Source organism: Narcine bancroftii, chromosome 3 (genome assembly GCF_036971445.1).
Source record: "Narcine bancroftii isolate sNarBan1 chromosome 3, sNarBan1.hap1, whole genome shotgun sequence".
In the NCBI taxonomy this organism is placed as follows: Eukaryota; Metazoa; Chordata; class Chondrichthyes; order Torpediniformes; family Narcinidae; genus Narcine; species Narcine bancroftii.
In genome coordinates, this window is record NC_091471.1 from 36,679,327 (window position 1) to 36,690,766 (window position 11,440).

General features: G+C 40.9%; 1 protein-coding gene across 1 annotated transcript; it reads right to left on the reverse strand.

The window, feature by feature from the left end:
• Nucleotides 1-676: 676 nt before the first annotated feature.
• skor2 (SKI family transcriptional corepressor 2) lies at nt 677-10,562 on the reverse strand. The gene is made up of 7 exons (XM_069923057.1): nt 8,793-10,562; nt 8,345-8,408; nt 7,906-7,965; nt 6,255-6,320; nt 5,104-5,202; nt 3,750-3,817; nt 677-721 (listed from the first exon to the last, which is right to left on the reverse strand). The coding sequence occupies exons 1-7, from the start codon at nt 10,560-10,562 to the stop codon at nt 677-679; spliced, it is 2,172 nt and encodes a 723-aa protein (XP_069779158.1).
• Nucleotides 10,563-11,440: the final 878 nt, after the last annotated feature.

Sequence of the window (11,440 nt, forward strand, 5' to 3'; positions counted from 1 at the left end):
CTGTCTGCCGTAATAGTGTGGATCTCCGAGTAGCCACCCATTATAATTCCTTGTCCCATTCCCTTGCTGACATAGACTCATGGACTGTCAGACTGAGACAAATTGGAGAAACAACACCTCATCTTCCATCTGGGCACCATCCAACCAGATGGCATTAACATCGACCTCTCCAGTTTCCATTAAACCCTTCCCCCCACCTTCTACTTCCCCCTGTCAACTTTCTGTAGTGTGCTTTCTCTCTCTCTTTCTCTTACTCTCTCTCTCTCTTCCCTTTTCCTTCTGTCTCCTTTCACAGCCAAATCTTTCCTCTTATCATATCCCATTAACACCTTTTGTTGGTCCGGACTCCTCCCCCAGCCAGTCTTCAGTCTCTTTATTTATGCCTTCTACTTCTTTGCTTATACCTTGAAGAAAAGCTCAGGCCCAAAACATCAGTGGTATATCTTTACCTCCTATGGATGCTGCGTGTCCAGCTGGGTTCCTCCAGCATTTCTGTGTTTTTAATACAGTCACAACATCTGCAGACCTTTGTGTTTCACTTAGAATCTACCTGTCAATCCCCCTCAGAATCTTAAATGTTTCAATAAGTTCACTTCTCATCCTTCTTTTCTCTACTAATTAAGGCCTAACTTGTTTGACCTCTCTTTATACATCAGCGCTTTCACCCCAAATCTATCTAGTGAACCTTCTCTTCATTGCGTTCAATACACACATATTTTTCCTTAAATACAGAGAATAAAACTACAGAGTACTCCAGGTATGGTCACGCCCTACAAAGTTGCATCATAATTTTCCAACTTTTATACTCCATAAAGTTAAACATTTCACTAGCTTTCCTGATAAATTGATGTACCTGTTTTAAAGTTCTGTGTTTCAAGTACCTATCTATTTCCATTACAACACAGGTTGATGGGATGTTATGAAGAAAGTTTTTAACTTTCTTGCTTTCATAGGCTAGGGTATTGAGTTTAAAAGTTGGGACATCTTGTTACAGATGTACAAGACTCTGGTCAGGCCACACTTGGAATATTGTGTGCAGTTCTGGTCACCCCACTGTGGAAGAGATGTGGTAGCACTAGAAAGTGTGCATTGGGATGTTGCTGGAAAGGAGGGCATTAGTTACAAGGGAATATTATATAGGCTGAGATTGCTCTCACTGGAACATAGGAGGCTAGGGGTGATAGTCATGGTCTTTATCCAAGGGTAGGAGAATCCAAAACTAGATGATATAAGTTTAAGATTTGAGGAGAATTATTTAAATGAGAACTGAGAGGTAGGTTTTTCACAAAGGGAATGGTGGGTTTTCCAGATCAAGTTGACAGAGGAGGTGCTGGGGGTTACAATCACAGTGTTAAATGCTCACTTGAGCAGGTACATGGGTATAGGCCCAAGGCAGGAGCATGGTATTAGTCTTGAAAGACATCTCAGATAGCCTGGCTGAGTCTGTCTGAAGTGTCTGTTTTCATGCTGTTCAATTACATGACAAAAAATTGTAGTCTCTTCTCTTTTATTCTTCCTTACGTTGTGGGTAACCTTTCATTTTCCCACATTGGAGAGTTCATCTCCAAAATCCTACCTCATTGTAGGTTCCTTGTGTCCTCACAAGGTACTAACCCATCTGTCTTTGTCCATCAGCAAATATGGCTACAGCAATAACAATATAATAAGAGCAGAGACTGGATGCAATGCAATGTAGCAAGACTATTGAGAATGTACACAATGTCAATGTCACTTGACCACCCTCATTTAAGTCTTCATTTATAACAGCTGAGACACAAAGACGGATCTCTGATTCACCCCTCTGTTTACTGATTGTTAATCTGAAAACATCCTTCTCAGTTTCCTTGACTTCTTATCCATGCCAATATATCACCAATCCTGTGCTATAACTTTTATTTAATGAAACTTTATCAAATGCATTGCAATTCTCATTGAGTTATTTTATTTAAGGCCAGGGATTGAATTAGGTGAGAAGTAGATGATGGAATTTCAAAGAAAAAGAGCAAAATATGGAATACATTGTGCACAATAAGGACAATGAAACTTTTACATCCAGTATCAAGAAAGTCAGGCTTGCAGCCAACATCCACGAGAATGAAATTAATTTTGTTCAAAATATTACATGGTTCCCAGTCTCAGTCAACACACTAAATGATATTATTCCCACTATCAGTCTATCATTCTATCACATTAGTTTATCATTGTTCTCAGTATCAGTGTATCTCACCATGGAACCAATTTAAGTTCACTGTATTTCGCGATGCTTTGTCACAGGCTGGGCATTTCATTGTGGCTAATTTCAGTCTGTTCACTATATTACATTATGCCCAGGCTTGGCCTGTTCATTATATTGCATTGTGTTCACTTTCAGTCTGCTCATTGTATTACATTCTCCCTCTCTGCTGCTTGCTAGATTGTATTGTGCCTGATCTCCATGTGGTCTATCTCAATCTTTTCTCTATGTTGTATTGAATCCAGTTCCATCAGTTAATGATATTTAAACAATAATTATGACCTGCATTACCTTGTACACTGTTGCAGTTTTTTCACTCTCTTGTGCTTGGTTCCAATCTGTTCACTATATTGTATTGTGCCTAGTTTCAGACTATAATTATGTGCTCATTCTAAATCTATTTGAAACATGACATCCTTCTGCTCAATACATGACCCATTCACCTCAGTCCATTACATAATGTTGTACCTAAGCTCAACCCGCTGACCAGTTTACTTACTATTTTCTGTGGAATTTGCCTTCTATTTCCTCACTATTTTAGTTTGCGTCTTTCTGAGTTTATTCACTAAAATTCACAATGTCCAGTATGCTTACTGTCCATTTCCTCCAATATATTGGGTACAAACACAGTCCATTTATTTTTGCCATATTATGCCAAATTTCAGTCTGTACAGTGTATTGAATTGTGTCCTTTCTCAGCAGCTCAATATTTTGGGTAGTGCAGATCTGGTATTGAACCTATTATACTGAGCTTGCTATTAGCTGTCCCAAAATATTCTGCTAATTGAATTACATTATACTCAAAGTAAACAAAACTGAAAATACTGGAGGTATGAGGCATGTCTCAGTTAAGTGTTATGGTCTGAATTGTAAATTCTGTTTGTCTCTCCACAGATGCTGAATGCCTCTGAACAAATCCACAATATCTGTTTTATTCCCTGGATTTCCAGCATGCATTTGCAGTTCTATTACTTTTTGATGACATTGTGTACATTCTCAACAATCTTGCTACATTACATTGTGCCCATTATTGTCTTGCTATTGTTATATTATTATATTGTTACCAGCCCAAATTTCCTCACTTTATTGCACAGTTGCTTCACAATCCTACGTCATGCCTGGTCAAATCCTGCTCACAACATTAGACTGTGTCCCTTTTTACCACCTTGTACCACTCTTAGTCTGTTCATGATTTCATTAGCTCCAGCCTCAGTTTGTTCACCATATCACATTGTATCCAATAGTTTGCTTGTTATATTGGTTTATAGCCATGCTCACTTTACTGCATTCAGTGCCAAATGTCACCAATCTGGTTATCCCACTCCATCCTATTCACACTTCTAAGACTTTCAGGTTAGTGAGAACAGGACAATACCTCCTAAATCTCTCTGTTTTAGATTTGCTTGCTTGATAAATGGTGAATACAGAAAATACCAGGAACAAGGTCATTCATGAACAGATGTAAAAATAGTCACAAGCATAGATGTGGTGAAATAATCATAAAAATTCATCTCACCATCTGTAGTTGCTGAACCATTTCCTCTCGATACGCTAACTCCCGCTTCATTTGATCCTGGAAGTTATCTGATGAACAGGTAGACCAATAAAAAAAAAGCAAATTCATGGTTCAGATGTTTCCTGGACATGCAATAATTATCAATGACACTGGACAATGAAAGTTTTGCTACCTGGACACATTGGGTGTATTTTATGGATTTTGGGCTGTTGATCACAAAATTTGCCCTAAAATGTTCCTATCACATTGCATTTTTCAGATTTTGTGATTTCCTCTCATATTTTAAGTCTACGAGTATATTGTCCACAATACAAACTGTTTTGGTCAGTCCAAGCATGCTGGGCATACACTCCATGCGGGTACTATGCAAGCATTTAAATATGTTGCTGAGAGTTTTCTTGGCAGGATACAGAGCACCAAACTACATCCAGCTGACTGTCATCATGCTTCAGCTGGAATAAAGACTCAGAGAAGAAATTTTTATCTTCTGCATATTAAATGGACAGTCCATGTCGTTGAAAATTCATTTTCTGCTTTCACACTTGGACTTCTTCCTGCTGATCTTGGTGCAGTCAGTGACCACCATGGAGAAGGGTTTCACCAGAACATTGTGACCATGGAAAAGTGGTATCAGGGCAACTGGAATTCAGCAATGCTGACGGACTATTATTGGACACTGACACCAGAGGCATCAGATGCTGAGTACAAACGAAAATCAGCAGTAAAATAATTTTAGGTCCTGAACTAACATGAGTCAGCATTATTTTGTGATTTTTTTAAAACATACTAAATTCAATTAAAGTTAATTTAATGTTTCTTCAACTTCCTACGTGATACACCAAATCTGAAATTATCTTTGTGTTCGGCTTGAAATTGTCTATCATAAATCCCATTTTTTCAGGAAGCAAACCTTTTGAAAAATGTTGTTATCTAGTTTGATAAAACCTTGTAACCTTGTTACAAAAGGAGACTTCGATCTAATCAATCAAAACGATAATTATGCAAAATTTCTTCACTTTAACATTTGATAATATATCCTTGCAGACAAAATGTTAGCAATGATTATATTTCCACCCCTAGCAGATGCCATGACACGAATGCGTTACATGGACACAGTAGAAATTGCTTCCAAATTAACAAGACTTATCATGGATGGGAAACGTAAAAAAAAAGTTGAGAAAGACGCTTTCAGAAAGAGGTTGCATTTTATTTTAAAAGTTCATACGTATATGTTACTGCTGTAAAATGAATCGACGGGTGCGTTCTGCCTATTTTAGGAGCTCTGTGAAATGTTTGGATTTAATGCCTGAACTTTAAACGCAACGCAAGAAAATTGAGAAGAATATTTTCTTACTGACAACAGTGAAAGAAGCGTTACCCTTTAACGCCTGAAACTCTTGCTCTAATCTCCGCCTCAGATCAATCTGCTCCAACAACACTTTCTGAAGTTCTTCTAAAAAAAACAGAAATATAATTTAAAGGATCAAATTTGATTTGCATCTTTAAGGAGGATTTAGAGGAGTCTGGGCGGAAAGGGACTTGCCTCGTTCGGCATGGCCAAGTGGTTCCGAAGAACTTATTTCCATATTGTAAAAGTATGTGGTTGAAAACAATTTTATACAATCCTCTCCACCATGCACAATGTCCTGCCAGTTCACAAGCGAACACCATCATCCCCGATTGAAACTAATAAAAAAGGCAAATACTTTTTCTCACTTTTCATGTCTTCTAATCTATGAAGACATTTTTTTTCTATTCTTCCTTACTGATTATCCATTTCTTTGTCTGTGTGCGCGCCTGATTTATAGCTCTGATGTCAGTCCAGGTCAAAGAGCAGGTTTAGCTGCTTTCAATACCAGGTACGTCTCGTTGGCTGTCGCCCACAGCAAAGCGAAAGTCCAATGGCCACAGACAATTCTGTGATGAAGCTCCGAGGAAGCTTCTGGGAAAGCTCGCATTACTGTGAGAGTGTGAAACACGCAAGCGTTCTCAAAATTGGAGTGATATTTGGAGCAGGACTGAAGTGGGATTAAAATCAGCATGCCCCCTTAAAACACAGCAATCTCCAGCAAACACTAATCATTCCTGAAGTTAGTATTGACACTCGGTGTGTTTACTAGAGATTACAAGTAACCCAATTGTGCTGAGGCAAATGACATTGAAAAACAAAACCCACATGGGTAAATTCATTTAGCGGGATTCATTTTAAATTCATTTAACTAACGCTTCTGGTTGAATGGGAAAGATAAATGCAATACATGATAAACGGTAGAGAGTGTGTGAATGTTTGAATAATTCACAAAAAAGTATATAAAGCAAGAATAAAAATGAAAATATCGCCACCGGTAGTCGAAAGGACAGCCCAACTATACTTAATGTAATTTGGTCACTATGCAAGGCATTGGGTATTTTATTACCTTAGTGGCGCTATATAAATGCAGATTTCTATGGAATTGTGTAAATCAGGTGTATGTGTGTGCGTTTGCCCTTACAGAACATGTTTACCTTTCTCCATATTTGCCACATCCGTTTTAATGGAAACTCGAGACGTTGATTCTTGCTCGTGGTCAACTATAACCAAAACAGATGAACAAATAACATGCTTCGAATTTTGAGATAGGAGACTGCAGACGCCGGAATCTGAAGCCAAAAATAATCTGTCGGAGGATCTCAGCGAGACAAGCAGCATCAGTGGGAGAAAATAGAATGGGCTCAGGTTCCAAACGTCGACCATTCTCCGCCCCCCGCCCTCCCCAACTGAGAGTGCTTGACTGAATTCCTCCAGCGGGCTATGCTTTTCTTCTTCAGACCTTTGTGAAAACTTAGTTTCTCAACCAGGTACAACCGTAGCGCGGTGGAAGAACTCAGTAGGTCGGGCAGCATCTGTGGAAAGAGAAACAGAGTTAACGTTTCAGGTCAGAGCCCTTTTCTCCGTTTTAACGTTGGGTCTTCGACCTGAAAGTTAAATGTGGTTTCTCTTTCCTCAGAGACTGCCTGGCCTTCATTCTCTGCTTTTATTTCAGTTCTCCAGCACCTGTGGTTCTTGTTTTATTTTGTTTCCAAGGTTTCACTTTTTGGAATGATCTGCTGAAAGCGGGGATTGCAATTTCTTTTTACCTGCAGGAGAACTGCCCATTGAATCGTTAATTGTGTTTATCTATTCTTAATGGCCTTTGCAGCTGTAAAATAAACTAGATATTTCACATTATCAATGTGCCCAGGAAAACTGGTATTTTAAATAAAATGGTTTGTGGTGCCGATATTTGATGGACTCCTCCTCCTAATAAGAGCAAAAAGCTTTGTGTGTGTGTGTGTGTGTGTGTGCGTGTGCGTGTGTGTGTGTGTGTGTGTGTGTGTGTGTGTGTGTGTGCGTGCGTGTGCGTGCGCGCGCGAGATCATTCTGAACCCTCGATTCTCTCATCTGACAGGCAAATTTGCAGACATTGCCCCGGGATAGCAACCTCGTTTGACAGTCAATTAACCGTGAATCGACAAAGCCAAACGAGTTTGCATTACATAAATGGCAAATTAGATTCTTTTTTTTCTCTCTCCCCTACAACAGATACTTCTCCAGCCCAGCGCAATTGAGATGGTGCATCAGAACTTCTAATCACGTCCTTTGCTGTCTTAGGTAAAGCCCTTGGCGACATTTAGCAATAAGAAAAGGTGGATTCATTTAATTTGTTTAAGATAATAAAGGGAATGTTCTAATGTATTGTATGTGAGACTCATTATGAACCAGATGATATCAATGTTGATGGCTGTCATAAAATACCTTTATTATCTCCGTTGACAAATATTAAAAGCAACAAGCTTCGTTTTACAATTCTTTTGAAGGAAAAGATTATGACCTTATTTTACTTATTGTAAAATATTACTTTCTAAAGGGTGTTCGTTTTATTTTCTTCCTTTCAATCTATTCTAATGCACTGTATGCATTTGCAGCTTTATAATTACACCTGATAATCCAACTATTTTCTCCTTCTTGCAAACTCAGGTCCATTTAGTTAATTTATACGATTTATTTGTAATCTCCCATTCAGGATAATTATTTGTATTGCTTTTAAATGTAAGATTTGCAAATTTCGAGAATGTACTACTTCGTCGTTCTAAAGTTTCATATATTTATTCATTTTGTCTGCCTGGTCTTACTTACCCCCGGGTTCCCGCCAGAATCCTACCCCGGAGCTGTCAGACTCTTCCGCTTTCGACTCATCTGCACACGTTAGCACAGAAGCAAATATTGGATTACGAACCAGAACAAGGTTATGGATAAACAAGGCCATGGACGGTTGCGTGGTCGGAAATAAACAAAGGGTTAAAGAAATAAAGGGATCAAAAGTTAATCCAAGACCATTTAAATGAGGCAAAAAGAAGCCAGGATGTTAAACACAGAATTCAAGCACAACGACAGTTCAAATAAAATCAGGGTCATGGTAAATAAAAGGTGAAAAATGAAAGAGAACTTATGAACATAAGTAATTTTCGACTACATTTTCGTTTTGTGCCTCCGCTTTCAAATGGAGCAAAGTTTATTATTGTTTTTTTTTAATTTTTGTAAAGATGTAGTTAGACATAAACCATTTTTCACTTACTAGCAAAATTATCTTCATTCTTTTTAGAAAAGAGTGAATGCTTTTTGGTTCCATTTTTAGGACCCTGTTGTAAAATAACAGAGAAATTTAAAGAACGATTAGGCTGATCGGACAGTGAGCGAACGCTCTTGTTAATTAGATGGGAAATCCCAGTGTAAACTCTACATCCTGCCATGTAATGGGGGCGAATACAACACTCCTGAACAATTATTACAATTTCCAGGAAAAGAGATAACACACACGTCTGCGTAAGACACATTAAACCTTCACATACTGCGAAATTACATATATTACAGTGAATCGAGTTGCGAAAAGGAACTAGGTGACGGGATTGCATTATTAATTTCTTAAGGGAGACGATAGTCCTTAGCCGCGCCTTCCCTGTATACTCTACCCCAAAGCTGTCTTCAAGTAATAATTAGGTAAATAGTCGAAATCTGATATTTACATATTTGTAACTGGGCTGCTCCAATGGCGATGGATCGCAAGGCGTGGAGCCCCTTTTAATGGCAAGGTCTTCCGTTGGATCGTTCGAGTCCACGGCTGGTTCTAATTTGGAGCTGGGGCATGTGGTCTTTTCTTTGCTCTCTTTGGCCCGGTTGTCCTGTTGCAGGTTCCTCTGGTTATAATGGCCGGGGGAGCTGGCATCCTCCTGCCCTTCACCCGAGTGTTTGTTGCTTTCTACATCCACCTCTTGTTCTTCTTCACTCGCTACACTGTCGCTATGGTAACTGCAGCTGGTACCCGGGGAGACTTGCCGATCGGATCCAAAATCCTCCAAGTTGCCGTGAAGCTTGGCGATGCTCTCGATGTCTTTCACCACGGGCCTGAAGGCGGACAGGTAACTCTGCTTCCTGCTTGTAAAGGCAGACACATCTAAGAGTTTAACTCTCCCATCAGCAGTTAGTCTGTGATCAGGTGTGGTGGGGTGGCTTAAATTATCGTTATCAAATAAGCTGTCCCTTGGACTTGCCAGGCCCCCAGCTTCATTTTGCTCGGAGAGATCAAGGAAAGCTTGCCGTAAATTTTGAGAATCCCCCGCCGGTGTGATGGCACTGGGCGGGGGCTGGAGGTAGGTTGGCACGGGGATGCCGCTCGTCGCTCTTGGCGGCCAGAACATGCAGAGTGGTGGGTAAAACGCATCCTTCCTGCCTGGCCAAAGAAGTCCGGAGAGCCCGTTCTGTTTCTGCCCACCAGAAAGAGTGTCGCCATCCTCCTTTTTCTGGCAGAGACCAAACGCGGGGAATGTGTAAGGATTAGGGAATAGCGAGGCCGCTGGGAATTTTTGTAGCATCCCAAATCCTTTACTCGGGACGGGGATCACTGGGTAACTTCGCAGGTTTTTCCGCGAAGAGACGCTGTTTCCATCCTCGTCGTCCTCAGTGAACCTGGTTCTCTTCTGAGAGAGGTCTGGGGTCATCATATGGGTAATAACACTACTCACAGTCTTCTCCGAACTGAGCGAGCCACAGTGGCCAGGCAAAGCACGTTTCCGACTGCCGCCGTTAAACATGGCTTTCACATCTTCCCATGCATATGCCAAGTCCTGTGGAGGGCTCTTGTCAGTTAACTTTAGGTGTCTCCTCCACGAATTGAAGTTGGCAGCATCAGGCTGGGTGTACTTGGCCTCCGGGGTGCGGTGAGAATGGAATATGAACTTGTTGGGAGAGAAGTACATACTACAATAGGAGCACTTGATGCATTTTGCCCGCGAGCTGTTATAACGGGCAGGGACGAAACTCCCCCTGCTCCCCCAAGCACATTCATGGCTAACATCAAAAGCAAAGTTATCAGGGAGCTTTGGAGGCCTGTTCTCACCTAGAAAGGACTTGCAAAGTCTCTCGGCTTCTCTCTTGGTTATCATCCCACATCTCCTTGATGATATTGGCATGGCTCCGGCTCTGCGCAGGATCTCCAGTTGGACCGGCGTGCACTGGACGCAGGTGATCCCCAAGGCAACTCTCCTGTTGTGGATCTCGTTGTAGCTGTAGTTCTTAAGCAGAGTGTTGGAGATCTGAGCCAAACACAGCCTCTCTTGGTTATCAATGATGAGTGACACGATGGGCACTCCGTACAGTAGGACTTGGCCAACTTGATTGGGTTTCATGGGGATGTGGGGAGATCTCTGTTGACCGAGGGAATCTTGCTCAAAGGAACTTGTGGGTGCTGTAAGTGCAACATCAGTGGGCCCTGGGAGTGGAGTGGAGATGTTTTCCATATTGTCTGACGTTTATTTATCAGAGACTTTCCTTGTACCTGCGACATACAAAACACCATTAAAATAGAAACGCGACCGTCTTCGGCTTGAATCAATATCACAATACACCTTGTAATAGGCATCATCGATCATGGCATGAGGGCTGGTGGCGGTATCAGTATAATAAGGCCGATTCAATGCGGACACGTTGCTCATATAATTGTACATTAATAGATTAATCAATATTTTGTATCGGCTAGACGAAAATTGATGATCACAGAAATATTGTTATGAACTTTATTGTTTCATAAATTCGCCAAACATGTGTGAGAACCAGACATTTAAAAAAGGGGATCCTAACACAAAACGCCGGGTTACTCTCGAGATCTCTTCAATCAGGTCAAGGTTTCTTCCGGTCGATGATTTATTACAAAAGTGGGAACTTGTTCAGATTCAGCTCGGAACATTCTGTCTCCACGTGATGATTGGTGTTTTTTTTCTTAAAAAAGCAACCCCTTTACATAAAGAAATAACAAATAATCGACGCAAGGGTGAAAAGAAACGGGCGACGTTTCCACTTGGATCCAATAAAGGAGTCTGTGAGAGTGGACAGTGAAAGCTCGAAGCGGAAGGGACCACAGTGAGGAAGATGTATAGCGAGCAGAACAGCGAAGGGGAAGGGAAAGGAGAGGGAGAGACAGAATGTGTGTGTATGTAAAAGAGAGAGAGAGAGAGAGTGTGTGTGTGTGTGTGTGTGTGTGAGAGAGAGAGAGAGAGAGAGAGAGTGTGTGTGTGTGTGGGAGAGAGAGAGAGAGAGAGAGAGCAACCGAAGAAAGCAAACAAGTGGGGATGGAAAACGAAGAATGGAAATAACATGGTGGTTACATTGGTCTGATGGG